Below are 22,845 nucleotides of genomic sequence, written 5' to 3'. Positions count from 1 at the left end.
ATATTCCAGTAGGAGGATGACTTTTGTTAGACTTTCATTAAAGTTTACTCATGATGATAGTCTTTCCATGATGTTCAAATATTAACACACCTGCTTACAAATTTGAGTATTTACTGTTACCTTTCAAGTAACCCGTTTCTCAGAAGGGATTAAGAGGCTGAATTTTTTAACACAATCTCATATTGACAATTTAATGGATATGTGATGTGATGGACATGACATAACTTCTGCAACTGAATATTTTACAATACTAAACACAAAAAAGAGACAGTGTTGGGATTGGAATAGGTAATATTATTGCTGGGAAAAATTAGTTTTGTTTTTCCTTCAAAAACTTAAAAAACAAAGCACTCTATTTGACATATTAATGATATAGACCTTACCTTATGCTTTAATAGCATCCTGTTGATCTCACTTTTTAATCAAAATTTTTTTTACTTTTCTGAATTCTGGGACAGTTGTTTTAGTCTCAGCTGTTCCTCTTCAGTTGCTACTGCATTTTGCAGTGTCCGTACCTGGTTTTATATCCAAGGCTTCTGAAGATTGGAGGTTGGGGATCCTGGGAGTGTTTCTCGTGGAGATTTTTTCCTGGAAGAAATTTATCATGAATAGCTGGGTGGACTTCCGTGCAGCTGAAGTGTCGGATACCAAGGCAAATGACATTCCTTAAAAATGATGGCCATGAAATGCAAGTACATTGCAAATCACTCAGCTGCAGAGTCTTGGAATAAAAGCACTACAGAGCTGATGTATGGACTGATGTTGCCATTTAATGTGGTTTCCCAGCAAACCTTTCATAAAATTCATGACTGTAGCTGACCTCTGTTACTGTGTTCCTCTTAGGGAGAAAAAAAAAAAGGGCTATAACCCAGCTCTCTACAGCAGTGCACTGAAAAGTGATGTGTGATGTGAAGCAAGGTGAGGGGAATCATGTTCACTTCACCACAGACACTAAAGGTGAGCCTGTAGTCAAGCAGTTGATTAAATGTCACAGCATATTCGACAGTCTTCCAGGCTGACAAGGTTTTATTCTGACCAGCTTCAAACTAAGAGCCTCATTCCAATCACATTTTCTACCAGCTTTACTCCATTGCCTGTGTTGCCTCTGTAAAAGCAGAATCTGCCATCAGCTGCCAGCAGGTAACACAGAGCTTCTTTATGCTACAGTTACCACAAAATACGAGACAAGACGCTGTTAACAATCTTTTTCTCCTGTATTAGGTATTTGGTTTCTGCTTTATGCAGGGCTGTGAGTGCTGATTTCCCCTGAAATCAGCAATTCTGGCCTGTCCTAGAAAGTCTTGGCTTGTGTGAAAATTGGAGTACCGTTTTTCACTTCCACTGTAGCTTACAGTCCAGGGACAGCTGCTGATGCATGTTAAGTTGCCACAGCAGCTGAAAGTATATGAATGCCCCAGCAAGTTGAATTTGAGGCAAAAGGTCTGGCTGATATGGTTATGTCTGATATGGTTACCTGTTGGACAGTGAGCCCAAAGCTTGTTTAAAATTAGCAAAACTGTCCTCCCAGCAGGGTTTTGATAGCGTGTGGTGACAACTGCAAGTCAGAGCTTCCACCATTCCACCCAATTTCTAGCCCAAACAAGCTGTATGTATAGTAATACAGTGCAGAAGTGTAAAAAAATTTACAATATAACTAATTTTTTTTTATTCTGGTTCTCTCTGGACTATATAGTCCCTGCCTGTTATTTTATTTACTCCATAGCTATTCTTGTTTTGCAGTTATTTCCTTTAGATTGTAGCTCTAAGGTCAGTCTAAGGACAAGATGTTCCTTCCAGAGATGAGTTGTGAACAGTAACAAGTAGGCTGTGTAAATGCTTATTTCTTCTGTGTCATTCTGAAAACCTAGCTTGGGAAAAAAATTAGCCTCCTTCAACTCAGGATTTAGATCCTAAATTCAGAATATTGAGGTTGACATCACTCCTTTTCTTTTTTGTTTGTTTGTTTTTGTTTGCTTGTTTGTTTTGGTTTGTTTTGTTTGTTTTTGTTTGTTTTCTTGTTTTGTTTTTTCCTATTTCACTAGATTATTTTTTCAATAATTCCATGCTATTATTTTTTCTCTATTTTTAAAATACTGTTTTGATTCAAAAACAATGTTACAGATATTGCATCATACCAGAATCATCTGCACATTGCTAGGACTTAATTACAAGTGTGAGAGGAAAGGCTACCTTGCTAAATATTTGCTCCGTGAGGCCAGAGTATTTTAACATCCAGCTAGAACAATTGACTAATAGAAATGGAAAGTGTAGTTGTAGTATCACACTGCTCTCCGCTCTCTCTTTCTTCTTCTGGACAATATAAATGTGCTGGTGGTACTAAACGCCTTCATTCATAAGTGAGTACAATAAAGATTAGTCTTTAATTATTTCTGGCATATGTCCTTTAAATTCAAAGCCTGTAAATCGCAATGGGCAAAGGGTAATATGTCTTAACAGGTTACACCTCCCGAAGGATTTGTTGATTGACATCAAAATTGTTTCCCCTCCCTCTCTTCTGACTGACAGAATGACAGGTGTGAAGTGATGGCAGTGTGCTGTAATAATGTGTCAAAAGACCTTAAATCAAGACTAATGTGGCTTCAACGATAAGCTCCCAAACGTTTGTATGGCAGAAAATGGAACTGTAGGGCAGATTCATCTTGGGACTATTATATCTTTGCACTTTCTAAAAGTGCTTTTTAGTTAGGGTTCTTGGCTGATTACAGGGCAGAGGTTTTAAGAGTATTTCTTTTTACAAAGCCACCATGGGGAGAAAAACATTTCTAAGCATACTTCTATGACAAACTTACATCTACTGGGGTTTTTTCACAGTGATTTTAGTATATATGTAGTCCAAAACCTGTAATAGGAAAAAAAAAAGGACTTGTTGCAGCAGCTACTAGTGGTCTCTCTTTTGGACAAAATGCAGCCTTTATTACTTGAGGAAACAGTAAAAAGGCAGTGAGCATAAATAAGGGTGAATACACAGGGAGATTCCCTCATTTAAGCCATTGCTGATGTGCACTTTGTACAGAATTTTCTGACCAAGAGGGAAACTGAGCTTACAGTTGAAAGGATGATAGGTAACTAAATCTTGATTTTATTACATGAGAATGAGTCTTGCCATGCATAAATATAAGAAACTGAACAAAATAGAACAGAAATTGAAGTCCAGTGAAGTGGTCATACAAAAACCTCCGCCTGAGGAGTCCAGCAATAGTCAGCAGTCTGCCCACAGGGGCAGATGGGTCTTTCCTGACCTTAGTCAGAAGATCAGATTCAGATCAGGGCCTAATTACCCACTTCCTGTATTTGAGGGTGCTTAAGGGGACTGCTTGAGAATATCAAACATTAAGTTTCGTGTACAAATCTCAAAATGCTTTTAAATGTTTTTATAATGTCTCTTAAGAGATTTTGCATGTGTTATACAGCTTTAGACAGAATGTTGCAAATTTTAATGATGGCAAAATGGAATTCCTGTTGATTAATTCTTTTCTTGAGAAATAAATTTTTGTTTTCCATTAAAACTCCCTCCATTAAAACTGGAGGGAGCTTTAAGATAATCATTATCCAGAGAACTTCATGCTGAAAATTTAGAGCAAACACCTATCTGGATTTGAGTAATTTTCTATAAAAATAAGATATTTTCTGTATTTAAAAAATGGAAATATGTATTATTTATATGCATAAAAAACCAGGAAAATAGTTATATGATAGGTTCAAGGCATGTATGTATAAAGACAGATTTTTTTTCCCTTTAAGCTGACTATTCAGAATTTGCACAGATTGCTTATGATGGATGGAAAACCACCACTATTCCACAAATGGTGAGGGAACCCATACTGAAAACTGCTGGCCAGCACAATTCAACTGGAACTGAATCAGCATTACAGTAATACTTCGTTGGTGTCAGGAGTGTATGAAGGTTAAATTAGAAGTTCTAGAGTATGAACACCAGGCACAGGTTGTCACTTTGGCCTTGGACCACATTGACTGTAGATAAGAGATCAACAACGTTGGCAGGACAAATTGGAGAAACTTCCAGTAATTCCTCATGCACTTTCCTGACCGACGAGAAAGCAGAGAGCTTAGGTTATCAGGGTTCTCTACATAACATAAATGTAGAGACTAGAGGCACAGGAGGCCAGGACTTTGTGGAGAATTCAAGGGAATTTTGTCCTTCCTTGGAGTCGGAATTTTCAGGGGTGTTTTCCAGAAGGTCTATATGGAAATATTTTGGGTATTTTTCAGCAATATGATGACAGATACCCGAAAGGAAGGATTTGTATGACAACAGCTGGATTCCGTGTGAGAACAGCCCTTACCATCCTATGATTTCTGGAAATGCTCTGCTGCACCTCCAACTTCCTGCTTTTGCATTTCTCCCTGATGAAAGTTACGAAAAAATTAGGATAGAAGGAAAGCCAACTCAATCAAAAATGAAGTAAATTACGTTAAATAAAGGAATAAATCAAATTGAAATCCTAGACAGCCTCATCACCTTAAAATTTTAGGGTTTTTAAGGAAAAAATCAATACCAAAAATTGCTGACTGGCTGCAAAATAATGGTCATGACAGCTTTGGAGGAACATGCTCTACCCCTCTGTCAGAGCACAACTGGGAACTATTTCTGACAGAGGTGAGTCTATGCACAGAAAGAGAAGAGAACTGATTTCAAATTTTACAAAGTAACATGAGTGAAATTTTTAAATGTTTGGGAGGGGAAGGAAAGAGTCTGTGGTCAAGGACATAAATTAACACAAAAATTATGCATGAAACACTAGAAGAATGCAAAAGTAAATCTTCATTAAAAATATTGCTTAAATAAACTGGCTTGAAAGTTAGAGTATTAAGAAGCATTCTGATTTCTTCAGCAACAACCGAACCATGATTTCCTCCTTCTTAAACAAGGCCTAAAGACTGAGCTGACATTAAATATTTACAAAACGAGAAATAAATGTTGCTTTAAATTTGTTCCCCTGATGAAGAGGGCAGCAGCAGCTTAGCAGTGTCAATCTCTCTGCAGTCTCCTACCTACAGCTTTGAGATAAACAATTAAAAGAGACCAAAACAAAGCAAAGAAACACTGAATAAACTGCAGTTTTCAGTGCATTGTATCTAGATGCACACCATCTCCTCATGCCTTTGTAAACTTCCCCAGCCCATGGGGATTTTCAGTTTCATGGAAGAAGTCTCCTGGCCCATAAGCATGGTCTAGGAGCAAAATCTGATTTGCAGCACTGATTTTCAAGTTAGGCTGCTCCAAAATGCCTACAATCAATAAATAACAAGGCCACCAGCACACAAAACAAAGCACACAAACACGCAGTCAGTAATTTACACTATAGACACTACTCAAATGGCAGTACACTGCTAATGGCTGCAGTAGAATGTCTCCTTTTCACCATCCAAACACTTTAAAATGTGGGGCTTGAGAACATTTTCCTTTTCCATTTCTTTTCCTTTCTTTACTTGTCTTTTTAACAAAGTCCTCCTTACCATGTTTGTGGAATAGCAATAACTGAGAAAAATAAACCTGTTAAAAAAATTGGCCTTGCTGTCTACCCAAAGAAGATTCCCTCCCCCCCCCCCCCACCTTTTTTTCTCCCTTAGAGGTGAAGCTGAGAGCTGGTTATTTTGTTTGATTGTCTATTTTAATACATAAGGCACTGTGAAAACATACAATATAGTGAAGTCTAAACCCTCCATCCAAGCAGCCATTACAGGAAATATTTCTGTTGGAAAAGATGGTAACATATGAAAATATTCCTAAATCTCATTTTTCCTCTGAAGCATTACTTAACCCTCAGGCAATAAATTCCACTGAACTCACTGAAGTGAGAAATGGACCCTTTTAATAAGGCTTTTAACTACACATTTTAATGAAACCTAAATAAATGGTATCCCTGCCACTATGTTGGCTGCATGTGTGTTTATGTATACTATGTAAGAAGAATACATATTTTTCATATTTAGAGATTTACTGTTCTATGGTAATTTTCAAACAGCACTGGAAAATAAACAGACAATTCTTTCTTTTTAATAACTGCAGTTTGCCAGATTTCTTCTTTACCTGAGTAATGACCACCAGGAGGGGCTTCACAGCAGCTTGTTTTGTTCCTGGATCCAGAAAAATACATGCATTTGCATATAAGGACAGTGGGGACTTAAAGGCACATTTTTATTCATTTGACTCATTTTTTTTCTTTCTTTTTTTAAAGACAACTCACATCTCTGACCTGTGACACTGGCTAACATGTGCTGTGGGCTGTGCAAAGGGAAATTTCCTACATCCAGGCATTCACTTTGCATAAGTTAAGGCTCTGCATGCTACTCTTGTCACCACTCCTTTCTAATTTTAGTGAATTTTGTGCTTTATAAAACAGGCTGTTTCAAATATGAACCAATCTGTACGTCAAACCGACCCTCTTCCCCACAAATACAAATCTGAATATGAATGTCAGGACCCGTGCACACGCCTAGTTTCTGTATGAGAGCATTCTGCCTATCTGGAGAAGTGATTTGACTTCTCTGTATTGCATTAGACCACTGTCATTAACGACAGAGGTGTCATTTTGATGTGATCTGTGAGGCAGTAGAAGCTTTGAAGTTGAAAGATAGAACAGACACGGATAAATTGTGCTCTGAGTATGCTGCTATTGCACCATTATTGCTGGCAATTATTTCACCAAGTGACACATCTGATAAAAAGTCATCCGCCTTGCTATGGAAAGAAACCCCAGTTCGCTGGAGCACGTGGTAGATCTGTTGAATTCAGAGTGTGACAAAAACCTCATCAGCTTTGGCCTGATCATCCTGCACCAATCATGAATTCTTTTGCATTGTTTCCCCCCCCTTCCTCATGTCTTCACTTGGTTTCCTCTCCTGATCTAGCACTTGTGCTTTTCTGTTTTAATGTTTGGCCCTTTGCTGTCTCTTCTCCTCTCCACTTTGTCCAGCACACCCTTTCCTAATGACATGCCAACTATGCCTCCTGCTTATCTTAGCCCTCTTCTTTAACAATTTTGAATAAAGCTTATTTCTTTGTTGATCTCGTAGAACAGGAGGTTCAGAACTTTTTTTTCTTAATCTGCAGAGCATGTGAAATCTAACTTCTCCAAATAAATAATAGCATATTCCACATAATTAAATTTCAGGCTAACTTTAAACATGGAATACAGATTTTCTCCTTCAGTTATGCATCATGGGCTGGTTTCTTCAGTGGATTTGTATTGCAGGGCCAGCAGCAACTCTTCAAATAAACTTTGTGAACAAAGAAAAGGTAAATGAAACCACCTTTTTGAGTATGTGCAGTAACAGAGTAAAAGGCCATATTTTATCATCAGATTTTTTAACCTAACTAGCAAAAACCCCCCAAAATGACAGTGTAGGTATATCAAGAAAACAATTACAGTGCTAGAGGACTTCCTTTTCACATTAAAGGATTCTGGGCAAATCACTCTAAAGCACAAGTCTGAGAAACAGAGGTGTGGAAAATAACATATGTCACAGGTTTTGGAGAATTTTCTTATCTCTAAACTGAAGAATATGTTAAAACACAAGCTCATGTTCTATACTTCAATTATCATACTTCCCTGGATAGGTGAGCTGTAAAAGAAGGTGGCCTTAAGCCATCCACCCAACCAAGATGTCTTTCCTCACAGTATATCAGAACTGCTCTTCCACAGAGGGGTCACAGAATACACGGCATAGGTTCACTCCACTTAAACTGACGTGTCTCGTTTACCCAGTTACATTAGTCTCCCTTCACAGACAATCAAGACTCATAATCATTTTCAAAAGGTGTTTTATGTTAAATAGCTGCTGTTTGCCGAAAGGAACATGGTCCATGTGCTTACTAAGCATGCTAAATGAAATAAATGAAATAAATATTCTCTGTCAGACCTGGACACATCAATAGGTCACTATTCAACAACATGAGCTTTACCAGGGTTCTGCTGCTGAGTCTGGGGCAGTTAAATCTTCAGTCTTACAGACAGTATTATTTTTACTCTAAATTAATGGTCTCAGTCTAATCCTTATAATTATGTTCTCACAGCATAGCCAAGAGACAGGTGATTTAACTGACTAAAGAGTCTCTGTCCCACTCAGAATAGGCCTCCAGGTCAGAGGTGTATTAATGAGAGAACAACGGGAGGATGATGAGCTGATCCTGCAGCCTCCAACAGCACTGAATTGACTACAAGACACTCTGTAGGAAATAACTTCCGGCTAATAACTGTACAAATGACCCTGCAGACACAGCTGTTATCACGACTGCAAGCATTCCTGTTGTTTGTTCTTGGAGGAGGCCGGTGTGGTTGTATCAAAGCCCCGACCACGTACAAATTCCCCAGTAGCACACCACGATATTTGAAAGGTACAGGAATCAAATTTACATCAGTTTCTTCCAGGATTTATATCCTGTGCCAGCAGAAGTAGAAAATATTCTGTTTTGTAGAGAGCGTCTCTGATCAGTAGTCTTGATGTGTATCCTAGGGGTAGGAAGTAGCAATAATAATAATAATATTAAAACTACCACATACTACGAAGCTACATGCTAAAAGGGATAAAGCTAAGCACATTCTGTGGCTAGTACCAGATACTACTTGCAGCAGTAAAGCATGTTATGCATGTTGGGCACATCATTCACTGACTCTTCATTCTGGAAGGGATTTCCAGGCATATCGTGGGTACTTTTAATAAAAGTGGATGAAAAACGTAATTTCTAACAAGTGCAGACTTTCCTATTGTTTATAGAGACCATTTTGATTTCCTAGTTGCAAGCAAAGGGCATGGGGGCAATAACTGACTTGAAGAAGAATGTGAATTAGAAAGGGAAATAATCCTTTACTTGGAACTTCTCCTGCTGCTGGGAAGCAGTCGGTTTCACTCTTGCCAGAGCAAAGTTTCCAGTGAGATTGCACACATCAAAGCAATGCTACAAAGACCAGACTGCTGATTTCCCTAAAAAACACCCTGCAGATGTTTAAGCACACACTAACAAAACTATTTCTTAAAAGTCCAGCAACAACACATGAAATCAAATGGCTGCAGGGAGTTTCATCACCCTGATCTTTCCTGCAAGTTCTCTGGACAGAGTCCAAGTATGAGAATGACCTGCAAAAGCCTAGTAAAGTATCCTTGCAGAAACTGATCCAACACTGCAAGGAAAGAGGAATTTTAAAACAACTGGTAAATGTAAAAGGGATTTCTCTGTCATACTTGCCATCCATACAAACAAATGGGTTGCCCAGCTACCCAAACTTCTATCTGTGCCCACATCCCCCCAGTAGACCTGTCCAGCTCAGTTGTCACATGTAATAGTCTACACACCTAATCATCTCTTATTCTTCTCCTTCCAGGTTTCCATGTCAGTGCATGAGCTCTTAAATAATTTGATAATTTTCATAACCTGCTTGGACTTGATTCTCTAGCGTGCTGTTTCTCAAGAAGCAATTCATCAGAGTGGGCGACCACATGGTGGCCCAATCTGAAAACTTTCCAGGTTTCCTGAATTCCACTGTCTTGCACATGTTTATTATGACTCCATAGCAGCTATGTCCAAATACAGAATGATTAAAGGGTGCTTTTTTTCGTTATCTGACTAGAATATTGCTGAAGAAGCAATGAAGCTTGTGCATTATGAAAAGACAGAACAGGGATGTGCAGTGGGGGGATAGGAAATTAATTTTACAGCATCCTTCAGAAAGTCTGAAGGAAAAGTTATCTTTGAAACATTCTCTCCCTCAGTGGGAAAATAATATATATTATTATGGTTTTTCTTGGCTTCTGGTATCATCAGAGTTCTCTTTGAAGTAAAGGAACCAGTCCTGTTTCCATTAATTCCAAACATTAAACAACTATGATATTGACGTTTAAAAAAGCTTTGCATTCAGGCTGTACACCTGGGGTGGAAGGCTACCTACTTCAGCCTGCATGCATGAATTATGCATCCTACATGTAAAGTCTTTGATCCATGATAAAACCAACATTTGTTGATCTGTTTTGCACTGTATCTTGCAATAAATGCTTTTCAATATATGTGTTCTATTGTATCTGATATCTAACTAAAGAATTTACTGGATAACACTTGAATGAGAGAACTGAAAAAAAGAACAGATATGTTCAAATCTTCTCGAGATTCAGAGGTTTCAAATTCAATAAAATATTTTACGAGTTGTTACGGTGGTTTGATTTCCAAGACTCTGGGGAGAGCCTCAGAAGACAAGGATGTTGGAAAGAGGAGTTTCTTTTCCAAGCAGGAAAAGAAAGTGGAAATTGAATAAAGTTGTAAAAAAATTAAGAAGTGCTCTGGAATGTTCATCTCTCCCCAGCATCTCCATTGGGATACTTTGAACTCACTCTCCCACTAACTGTAAGATTTTTTGACAGAGAATGAAAGTATCTGGTTACTGGACACTTGTGTCTCATTGGTGAAAAATAATGTGAAAGCAAAACCTGGCAAACTAGACCCAGAGGTAGATGAAAATTTTAGCATAATGAATGTTTTGAAAAAAGTATAATAATAAATCTGTGTTTTAAGACCTGGGGGAGGGGGAGTGCTTTTTGAAGAGGTCAGTCAAGTACATACAGACAGAAATCATCAAGCCTAGGGTCATTGATTGCCCTTACTTAGAAAGAGGTCTGAATGTCCCCTGTCTTTGAAGTTGAGGAAATTTACAGTCTTTTTTAAAATAGCATTTTTTCCCTAGAGGCTGCAGGTGGCAAAGGGTGGACTTGTGGTAAGTAAGGGAGGACTGAAAGGAGACAAATTTTTTTTGGTGGGTGTTTTTTGGGGCTTTCTTTCTTGTTGTTGTTTGTTTGGTTTTTTGTTTGTTTGTTTGTTTGTTTTAGGTTTTTTGGGGGTATTGTTGCTTTTAGGGGGGAGGTTTTGGTTCTTTTTTTTTGAGGGGGGAGGATTTTTGTTGTGTGCTTGGGCTTTTTTTTGTTTGTTTGTTTGTTTTGTTGTAGTTTTTTGTTTGGTTGGTTTTTTCTGGTTGGTTTTGGGGTGTTTTTGCAGAGTGAATAAGATTATGGCAAATACTTGATCTTGCCTTTGAGATGTGAGGCAAACGTTTTTCTCACAGTTCCCTTGTCCCTCAGTCTCAGTCCTCCAATACACAGAGCTACATTTGTGAAATCACCTCCCTAGCTTGAACTTCATATTTGCAATGGAAATAAAATTTTTAAAAATTCAACATTAAATTGCTATAATACAATTGAAGTACTTTGAAACAGTAGCAGGACTGCCTCATGGTCCAGAAAAGGTGTGAGCAGCCTGATCTTTCACTGCAGGTACTTGCTAACTAAGATTACTACATAATTTTGGGGGGAACTGCATAGGGTTCTGCTCCATTTAGTCTTTGTGCTGATGAGTATCAGGGCTGCAGATACCAAAAAAACCAGTTATTCTTAGTTATCTATGGCCAGGTTGATTTAAGTGTTTTTTCACAACAAGTGGTGCCAATTAGGAGCCAAGACCCTAAAAACATGAATAGGTGGTGACATATATGAATAGATACAAATATTCATGTTCAAATGCACACACATATATCCACACATGTCTATGTATGGATAAATGCCTCCTTTGGGACGTGTAACCTTGCGCAGGGGGCAGACACACGATTAAACCTGTGATGAAGAATTACCGATTTCATCGTAAAATGGGTACCTGTTCATGGTGCGTTGTATGACTGTCCATCTCTTCCTCTTACCTTCTTACCTTACCTTCTTCTCCTTCACCAATTAAAAGTCAAACTTACTAATTAATGCCTGGCACCCAGAAGGGCTAAGGTCAAGGAGTAAGAGCTAAAGTAGGCATTTGCATACCAATACACTGACACAGAGTAGTCCTTTCGATGAACAGTTGAAGACAGACTTCACAGTTGTTATGGCACATAAACTCCCCTCCCCCGAAATAGAGACTAAGGATGGTCTGGACAAGTGCACTCAATGAGGGCTGGACCAGCTCTACTAACCTGGGTGCAGAGCCAGTTTCTTACACAGTTCTCCATAGTTCTGCAGAGATACTGTCATGCACTGGTTCTTCTCCTCCCCCATAACCATTCTTGTTTGCTTACAGAGCAATCTGTGTAGCCATTTTATATCAGATTCTTTGTGTTAGGACCATTTGTACTTTAGGGGGTTTCTCAGATGCTTAACTGAGTCTTTCCCAGAGCTCTGCTCTTTCCTCTCCATTATTCAGAACAAAGCAAGGTTTATCAAACTGTGATTGATTACAAATCACGGTGGTGATACTGCTGCACAGAAGATTAATGATGTCAGCCTTAATGACAAGGTTATTTTTGTAGCAGAATGCCAGCCACATGCACACAATGTTACAGGCTCCAAAAGGAGACTGTCTTTTCTTAAGCCTAAAACCATACAGTGGCATGTAGGATGATACCTAATCGTCTGCAATGGAAAAATAGTTCAAAACTTGCAGATAATTTTTAAATGTACTCATCATGAGAAAGTAGAAAATCTCGCATTGTTTAGCAAAATTATCACTCCATCTTAACCCAACCTATCAGAACTAAAGGTGACACAAAATGTTCTGTTCAATCATGTAAAGTAGCTAAATTAAACCAGACTTTATCTGTACTTGATACACACCTGGTGTTAGGGTCCCATTTGTTGCTGGTGCAGAATTACTCATTTATAGTACCCACAGCATCCTCCATGGCAGCTGATATTAATTATTATTAGCAAGGAGCTGATTCTGGAGTGTAAGCAAGAAAAAAAGGCTGTTGGGTTAGTCTTTGGCCAAAGCATTAATAGTATTGGTTTCATGAAAGCAGTAATATTCATGACTTGGTGATACAAGTAACAAACATTTCTAGAAGAGAAAAAACAAAACACAGCAATATCTCCTTCTTTTAGAACACAAATACATAAATTTTAATCTGAGAAAAATACAAAATGAAACCATGTACAAGTTATGTACAAACCCTTTTTACAGGACGATATATTTTTCACTGGATATTACATATGACAAAGTCAGGTAGATCATTTCTGAGCACCAGCATTTGTTCTCTCTCACCAACCCATGATGTTAAAAGTAAAGTGATGAAGTCGTACTCCTTTTTGTTGATGAACTTCTAAATTAAGATGCTAGCTGGTTCTCAGTGTACGCCCTTGCCATCTCCACTTCCAAATTATAACTAATGTAGACATGTGAAACAATCAATATATATATATATAGGTATTTGCATGTGTTTGTTTTTTATGAAGGAAAAAAATGGCTTCATCGGTCTTGAACTCTACGGAAATGTGAAATTTAAAGTTATATTTTATTTTATTTTATTTTATTTTATTTTTTTTTGCCAGACATTAGAGTACTTGCATTGGCTAAGCATATGCATCCCATGCTATGGGACTATGGCAGAAGCAGAACTCTTTTAACTGCTAGAGATAACTTCTGCTGACATTTTTATTTGGTTCCTACTAGTAATTGTCCAGTCAACAAAATGCTCATATGCCACATTTTTTGTTTCTGAAAAATCTATGGGTTTTATTACATGTATTCATCTGCCTATATGCTGTGTTCTGTGTTGTTTGTTTTTTTATTTTATAGAGATCTCTAAAATGCATTGACTGAAGCAGTAAGAAACCTTGTCTCAACATCTTAAAGGTTCTAATTAGATGCAGCGTTACTGTTTAGCTTCCTAAGTAAGATATTGCTCTAAATTAGACCCAAAGTAATAAAATAATACCTTATATTTTATGTTTTCTTCATTTTACCTACCCCTCCTCCTTTTGGCAGCTGCCAACAACACCACTGTGCAGAGCAGACACCTCAGAGCAGCAATTTAGTGCAATTTACCTGGTCATACAGACTGCTGCTCAGAGGCTGCATGTTCTAGAGCAGAGAGAACCTGTGCAGAATAGATACATTACTGACATAAATAGAGCTCTGATAAATGCTGGCACAGACTTATCAATACTAAAGGCCCACATGCCGTCCTGGGCAGTGACTACAGCAGAAGAGCTACTACATTCCTTTCATTATTTCAGATGGGGCTGTAACCCACACCCACTACTATTGCTCAGCATGAAAATGCCATAAATGAATACTAGGAGACCTGGTGTGCATATATAATGACTTTTTAAAAACCTATTTCCTTTAAGCCTGTGATTATTCAAGAACATTTAGGAAAAAAAAAAAAAAAAAAAAAAAAAAGGTAATTGTCTGTATGTTGAGGACTTCAGTGTTTCATATAACACAGAAAGGAAAAAAACCAGAAGAATTATAAAGAGTTCTCCTTTCCTCTGAATTTTTTGTGCATTTGCAGACTTTGACACATATTCCCAGGCTAATCCACTGTAACACTGGGAACAGATTTCTGTTTTCACATTGTCCTGCTCATCACCTTTCACACACTGGGTTATTTTGTTTAAGCACATTTAAAACTCGAAATGAAAGGTGAGACACACACTACTTTTGGCGCTAAAGAAATTCACAATGATAACAGCTGTAAAAACAAAACACACGTACACACACACATATTGACTTCGATATGTGTTCATTTCAAATACATTGGGATCCAGAGCCCTTAGGAATCCACTCATTAAAACCATTTAAGCACCTGCGCCGTGTTTCAGTTTGAGCCCATGTGAGTCAGCTAGTCCAGGGCTAACTTTTTCATGGATTGGCCAGTGAACGGCCAAGCAGTGAAAACACAAATTATTAGCCATTTGTAAATTATTGCTTTTTTTTTTTTTTTTTTTTGTCATGTATGTTTATGCATCAGTTTATGCAACCAATTATTGCAGTAGTTGTTGGCTGTAGTTTAGACACACACACTCCCAGCAAAACCCGAATGAGAACACACTATGGTACTTTCTACTACATGAAGAGTTCAAGAAATGTAAAATCTTCCTTTCGCTGGCCAAAAATAGCCAACCTCATCCATCACCACCCAACAATGTATAATAAAAGGCAAATGCTTTTGCAGTGTCTCCTGTACCTTGCTTACAAGCCACATCTGCCCTTTCCCGCCTTCGGCTGAAGCCATTTAGGTCTTTTCACATCCAGCTGACCACACCTGGCCCCGATCAAGGGGTTTGTACTTTCTGTCCAATGCATGCCCTGCTGTTGGGCCATCAATGCTGATTTGAAAGGTGTTAAAATGTCAGTGACAGTTTTAGAATGCTTTTAAAAAGTACAAGGAAGTGTTTTCATCTTGTTTTTTCTTATTAACAAATACATTATATACTTACTATTTTAGAAAGAACTACACAATCACATAGGTGCTAAAATTTGCATTTAGACTATGAACATCTTTTCTTTGTACCTTAACTTTTGCTGTGCTCGGCACTTGCCACCAAATCTATCAGAGGACAGTTTTATCCTTTCGTCTTAGTGCTCATGGGCTTCAGGGGACAAATTAAAACAATAGCCATGAAACGGAGAAAGCCAGCAGACTTTCTGGCAGTGTGGGAGCACACAAGTGCAGGGGTGTGAGGAGGGCCAGGAGCACAGCCCAGCTGCAGCAGTGAGAAGGCTCTGCAGCATAATTTCAGTGCATCTCTAATAAAACTAACCAGGATGGCTGAGTTTTGGTGAAACCAGGTGGAAACAGCAGAAACAATTCTTCCATGTGCTACCCTGCAAGTCACTTTTTTTTTTTTTTTTTTTTTGTGCCTTTCTTCAACCCAGTTCCCAGAAAATAAAAATTATGACACCTTCTTGTGATGACTCTATCAAATACATGCACACTCCCATACATACATACATACATGTGTGTATGTACCCACATATATATGAGTGTGCATGTGTGGACATGCATACACCAAACACCCACACAGACACACTATTTATCCAACACATGAGTTACCAAAAAACATTCCATAGCCTGTATCAGTAGTGCATGCAATTAATGCAAAAAACAAAAAAAAAAAACCCAGAAAAAACAAGCTGAAAATCCTCCCCACCCCACCCCACCTTTTTTTTTTTTTTTTTTTTTTTTTTTTTGGCATTCTGAGAAAGGGGTAAAAGTTATTGATAAAGATCAAGAACTTATTTTTATATTGGTCATCATGTGGTCTGTCAGTTGTCACTTTGGTCCCTTTCCCAGCCTTTTCCCAGCTATGTAACCTCATATATCCACTTATTCGTGCTTGCCTTATTGTAATTTTCAGTCGCTGAATATCAAAGAGCCGCAGCAGGTTTTCTATCTGTTCCTCTGCCTAATTTCCAAAGGTGAGTCCCGCATCTCTGATTATCAAAAACAGGAGTAAAAAAATATTGTTGATTTCAGCTTTTCTATAAATGGGAAATGCAGACCCATAACTCTGTTTCTCTCTCTCTTGTTTGCTGTCTGTTGGTGTTGTTCTATCAACCATTGCACATGGAGCAATCTGTGCCAGAAGAGCTCATGAGTGTGTTCAGGTCTTGTCCTTTACTTATAAACAGATTAGTAGCATAGGATTTTGGGGTGTGACAGTGAAACTGGACAGACACACACAAACTTATGTGTGGGTTGCTGTATTGGATTCATTAGTATGCTTTATCCAGTGAGTGCTCACTTCTGAAGGAAGGACACTCAGAAGTGGCACTGTATATGGTAAGGTATAAGATATAATGTTCTATACTTCTATAGTAAACACCATTCTTCTCAGGAAAAAAAAAAAAACAACCAACTAAAATTCGTATGTATTTGGTGAGGTTAAACATAAATTTCTACAATTCTCCTGCATTCAGGACCAGCTTTTTTCATTCTGGTTGTAATATAAATGCCGTTCATAAACGAAAAAGGAGCACCGACTTCAAAGAAAAGGCTTAACATGACCCAATGCAGAAACTGGATGTAAATTATAACGTGTCACTAGCTGAAGCAGCATATGTTGGAAGAACTCACTGGAATTATCTTCTTTTGGGACTGTGAAATGCATTAAACATGGATCTAAATAACAATGAAAAATTGCTTGTATTGTTTTGTTACTCCGTAGGAGAGCAAAATATTTTAAACAATCCAATTTTACAGATATTGTATTAACAATTCTTGTTATTGTCTTTAAATAGCTATTCTACAAAATGTAACAATGAAATAGTCACAGTCCAAGAAGTCACTCCAGAATAAAGCCTATTAGGTGTTTGTATGGTTATACTTGTACTGCAGCCAGTGGACAAACACTAAAGCTGAGATAGTTTGGCTTAAATGTTGGATTATATAGTGGACATCATTGTTTTCACAATAAATTCATTATCTGCTTTGTATTTCTTTGATTCACTGATATTTCTCTAATGATAAAAATACCATGGTATGTTCAATTCCGGTGTTTAACAATTCTGCAAAATTACAAAGCCTAAAGTTAACTTGAAAAAGTGCACAATGAAAATCTGCTTTTCCTGATGACTCTGGCTTTATGGTTTTGATTTTTGTTTCCATATTAGCACAGCCTTTCCTTTTTATTTTTCCACACAACTGTGTCAGATGTTGCTTATTTGAGATAGAGAGAGTTACTAAATCATTTAGAGCATAAATGCTTGGGTAGGTAGATACTGCAGCACAGATATGAAACATCACATTTTTGTCTCATGGCTATAAAGCTTGTTGGCAACTTTGTGAAACTGCTGACACAAAAGGCACCCATCAAAGGCCTTTTGCATGTTATCATAATAAATACATTCATCACTTTTATTATTTTGATTTGGTTATTACTGTACTTTTGTGTGTGGTGTCCCAGCAAAGAAAAAATAAATAAAAGGAAAAAAAACCCAATCAACCAGAAAAACAACTGCTAAAATAAGATGCTGCTTATTTTAAGAATTAACTGAGGAAAGCACATTGTGAGAACATAGATCTGAGGCTTAACCAGATTTTATCTTGACCTGAATTCACCAAAAGGAGATTCAGTGTGCCCTTTAACAGGCTATGAGCTATCGCCAAAGTGCAAGGATCTGGAGCTAAATCTCTATCCATATCAGGAAGAATTTGAACCATCTCAGACCAACGAAAGGCCATCAGCACTTCTGAAGTAAGGAAGCAATGAAATGTGGTAGATGAGATGGTTTATAACTTATGCTTCCATGCACTATTTTATGCACTCTGGATTAAAGCACTGTAATACATGGCAAAAGAAGAATTGCCCAGCTTGCCTCCCTGAAATTAGCAACTGCTGATGGCTAACAGGAAGTGAAGTGCAATTGCCAGATTTGCCATTTGTAGCAAGTGCCCCTTGTGTCCATGGCCTTTGGCTGGGGTGGCGACATTCCCTGTGCCTGTGTCACAGCGTGTTCCCAAAGGTGCTGGGTTTGTCTGGGACCGTGAGAAAGGGCAGGTTTCTGCGTGGGGGGTTACTGGACCTTCACATAACTGCCAATCAAGGTGACCTATATATGTTAATAAAACAAAGAATAATTCAGAAGCATGTTATGTGTACAAAAATATGACTTTCAACTCTGAAAATAAATAAGTTCAATTTATTAAGAGCTGGTGTCAATGCTGAACAAAATACACATCTTCCGATAAAGAAACATTTTAACATTTTGGTGAAATGTTGTAGGTTTTTTTTTTTTTGGTGGTGGTTTGTGTTTTTTTTTGTTTTGTTTTTTTTGTTTTTGTTTTTGTTTTTTTTTGGTTTGGTTTTTTTTTGTTTTTTTTTTTTTTGATTTACTAAAATACAAGTTGGACCTTTTTTTTCCTTTCTGTAAATATATCATTTGTCTCCCTTAATTATACACCCTTATAACTGTGACCATCATTCTCCTTTAAGCCAGAGACTGAGGGTCTGTTGGGTTTTTTTAATTCTTAGGAGTCTGGCCACATATGCCATTGTTTTAAGGGAAAATACTTAACAATGAAAAAAAAAAAAAGAAAAAATATATTTTCTAATAAATAAAAATAATTTAAAATGCTAGAGGCTATACATGACTAGTTTTGATTATGTTCATTTATAAATGAAATAGTTTCCAAAATACGTGGAAGCAATATTAAAGGCAGACAAACAAAGATCTGTCTACTTTATTTTCCCATTAAGCGTGCCCTTCTTAACTTCTCCATCAGTGGTTCAGCAAGTAAGAGGAATAAATGTCACATCACCATTCATGAAGTTTGTCAGGCTTTAAAAAAATAGTTCTGGCTTCGAAGGAGTCAACATTCATCTTCAACTTCTCGTATTGGTGGTATCAAGCTGCTTGTTGATTTGTATTGATTGATCTGATTGGCCATGTGAGTGCTCATGGGCTTGATTTGAATGTTTCTGGGGTAGGCATTATCCGGCTCATCTGTAAACCATTTCTTTTCTGCTAAGGAGCAAAACAGGTAGAGACAGAATAAGGAGGGAAAAATGAAAGTTTTAATTAGTGAAGCACACATACACAGAAGCATTAAAAAAAAAAAAAAAAGAAAAGAAAAAAAAGAAAAAGGGAGCAGTCAGTAAAGTTTACAGAAAAAATGAGATCAATAGAAGGTGACTTTGACTAATTACTAGCAGTACAGCGCATTAGATTAATACCTCTGAAAATACTGTTATGAAAGGAGGATGACGCTTGCAGGTTTGGTAACAGAAGCTAAAGAAAACTGCCAATGTGCTAGTTTGCTCGGTGGATGTAAGAGAGCTCTTTTCTTGTGCCCATGCTCAGGTGATTCACTTATTGAAAAAAATATGAAACAAATCAAAGTCTAAACTAAGAAGCCAAGGAGAGCAGCTGGGATAAGGGTAATGCAGAAAAGAGCATGTGAGGAGCACCTGAAGAGTCAGAGACTTCTCTGAACCATTTCAGCCTTGGGGTGGTGGCTACTGCTGGCCCAGAAATCATGCAGGAGAACATAAAGAACTTTCTGCAGTTGGTGTTAGAATAAAAAAGGACTTGTATTCCTGCTGCCAGACAGCAGCCTTGCTGCACAGGGTGGGCATTTTATCCCTACTCAGAAACACAGCTGCTAGGGCATTGCTGCAGTTCAGGGTTTAAAATGGGGTGGGGAACACACCAGATACGGCAGGTGACTGTGGTAGGGCTCCAACTAATCCTGAATGGATCAGTCCTGACAGGCGACAGCAAGGCAAAGGAAGTAAGGATTTAAAGGAAAATTAGAGAGGAAGCTCATTCTTTTCTATCCTTGAGCAATGTCTGTTTCCACGATCACAGGAGGAATTTTATGGTGTGGCTTTAAGGTGGGCTGGGAGCAATGTGGGAGGATGCTGAGGCTGCAGCATTGCAGCCCTTTCCCGGCTGTTCATCATTGTAACCATTATGTTGCACTGCTTCATTGCAGGTATGGACAAAAGCTTCTTAAAATTCACAAAAGAAAAAAAAAAAATCTTAAACCCTTTAGAGAGCAATTTCCACTGAAATTTCTCAATGACAGGTATGCAAATTTACAAGATAACGTTATTCCAAGACTTGGGACCTCCTGATTTAGAGAGTGGCTAATGACCATTAGCTGCATTTGTGCCTTGACAAGGATTTGTGAACAGGGTTCTGTCTCCATTCTTGTCCTCCTTCCCCAAATTCCAGAGGTGGGTGGGCAGAGCAGTGAACACCTATGGTTCTGGGCATTTCATTATTACATGCAAGGTTCAAAGTGTGTAGCACCAGAGCTGCCACTCTTACATGGATGCACTACTTCTCATTCCAATGGGGAATCCAAAATGCTGCAAAAGCTTCAGTGCCCCACTTACATAAAATAAACTGCTACTTTTTCTAACTACTGAAAGGCTGCAGTATCTGGAAACAGGACTGGAATGAATGCTCATTTTTAATAAATAAATGACTTAAAATTAGCAAAGCGTAATTCTCATTAGAAACCCAAGGATCAAGCACAAAGGCTCAAGAGGGAAAGGAGAGAAAAGAAATTGGAAGACTGAGAAGAACAGAAGACAAATACCTGGACATAAGTGCACAAAATAAACAAAGAGCTTTGGAGTCATAGTCTCTCAACAAGTAGCTTAATCTCCAGAATTACTGGACTTTTCAGTAATTTTCACGAATAACAAACTAAAACACTTCCACTGCATAAGGATTTTTAGAATTTACATGCCAGACCTCCACTCCCCATTAAAATCTTTGTTACCTGTTCTTACAATTTTTTATGAATTTAATCAAACCCTGGAATTATATTACCTATTAGTGGCTTATTACTAAAGGGCAACAGAACTACTGTATTGTTTTTCTTGTCATTTTCTAAAATGCTTTTAACTTCTGTTAAAAAATACCCTACTCATTTCTGACCAGACTAAATAATTCCCTGCCCCCTTAAAGCTGCCTGAGCCTGAACGATGTTCAATCTCCCATCTCCCTCTCTCTCACCTATTATAATTAAGTTCCCTTTGATTTGAACAGATTGGACGATAGGAATTCATAATGTTACATCCTGCACACTGAAGCTAACTGATTAAGTGCTTTAAATTATTCTTCCTGACAGAATGATAAAGTTACAATCTGTTCAGAGATGATCTACAGCTTGCCAGACTCCTACCGTTTCTTTCTACATTCATTTATCTTTTTGTCAAGCAGTTAAAAAAAAAAAAAAAAGCCTCAATTCCATAGATCTTTTAAAGCAATCAGAACATCTGAATTATTAATGAGACTTTAAGGGAATGATTCCTGATGGGGGCTGGTTTAAGAAAGGTTGTAGGAAAAAGAAGTCTGGGAATGTGTACACATCAAAATAATTTCAGCTCCATTTAAAAAACCATTTAGTTCAAGTGTGACACATGAACCATTATGCATTTGTGGAAACCAATTTTATGTGATCTACGATTAAACTAACCTTTCAGAGAGGTGTAAAGTGTGATGGTTATCATGTTTTAAAAGCCTTGTGAGATCACATAAACAATTTCAAACTAACAGTTTTCTAATGGTTTGTGTTTAAAATGATTTTGAGGCAAGTTAAGCACCGTGAACTTTCATTGCTACCTTCTTTTTTTTAACACATGGTGCAAAAACTTTCTTAACAAACAGAACTTGGTGCAAAGTTAATTCAATGTTGTAGCAAGTAAGAGGAGACTTGCGTGAGTGCTGAGAATCAGAACTCACGTTTCCCAGCAGCCAGTGTAAAACACTTCAAAATACCCTGCTTTTCCTAAAATTGTACAGGCTATTTATTTATGTGTTAAATTTACAATAAAACTTCTATATAGGGAGCTATTCTTTAAAAAGAAACCACCCAGTCTCTTTTTGCCTTTACCTGGCAAGTAATAAATAGAGAACATTAATAATAAATACAGAAGCTGGTAAGAGTCTAATTTCTTTTGCTGTTTAGATTTCTTTTTGCCAGTGCTGAAACCTTGATCCAAGAATTATCATCTCCAGCATGCAATGCTTAGATCCAGCTTTATTCCCTTCCTGTTCCTTTCTGCTGTTAAAATTATCTTTGACTACATAACAATGAATCTCCTGTGCAAATTCATTGACCTCTCTACTTACCTTTGAAATGTTAGCTTAACACATCCTGATCTTTACTCTTGGCCACTATAATACTCTGCTCCCAGTTACTAAATGTCCGAAGCCCTACACCCTTTTCAGTCCTTTATTCTAGGCTTACAGCCAGATTTTGGCATGTCTTCCTGAGTCTTATCACAGTTTTTTATCTTTAATATTTACTCTTTCCTTTAGATCAGTTCAGAAAACCCCTTTTTACTAGAAAACCCTCTTTATATATTGTTATACTCACCAAGCATTTTTAAGTTCTCTGTCACATTCAGTCTGTTTCTCTTCCTTTTGGAATAAGCATATCAATCCTTACCAGAAGTGCTTCTACATTATAGTAACAATAGGTGTATTTTTTTTATCTTATTTTTTTAGGAGCTGCTGAAAAAAGTCCCTGATCTTCCTACGCTATTTGACAGGCTTCTTTTTGACAGCACCATCTGAGAGATGTTGGAACAACTAAG

General features: G+C 37.7%; 1 protein-coding gene across 18 annotated transcripts in view; it reads right to left on the bottom strand.

Moving 5' to 3' along the window:
- Positions 1–18,603: 18,603 nt before the first annotated feature.
- The window catches only part of KCNMA1 (potassium calcium-activated channel subfamily M alpha 1), a 434,865-nt gene continuing 430,623 nt past the window's right edge, over positions 18,604–22,845 (bottom strand). For 10 of the 18 annotated variants that reach the window (XM_040071955.2, XM_058421618.1, XM_040071957.2 and 7 more), the window contains one exon: positions 18,630–19,255. In XM_040071955.2, coding sequence (XP_039927889.1) covers positions 19,101–19,255 — 155 coding nt within the window. In that variant the 3' untranslated portion in view covers positions 18,630–19,100. Of the gene's footprint in view, positions 19,256–22,845 lie in introns of all 18 variants that reach the window. The other 8 variants (XM_040071968.2, XM_040071959.2, XM_040071960.2 and 5 more) reach the window with 2 other exon arrangements.

The sequence above is a fragment of the Hirundo rustica genome, chromosome 8 (genome assembly GCF_015227805.2).
Source record: "Hirundo rustica isolate bHirRus1 chromosome 8, bHirRus1.pri.v3, whole genome shotgun sequence".
NCBI lineage: Eukaryota > Metazoa > Chordata > Aves > Passeriformes > Hirundinidae > Hirundo > Hirundo rustica.
The sequence above is the reverse complement of the archived record's forward strand: the minus strand, read 5'-3'. Positions and strand labels throughout refer to the sequence as shown.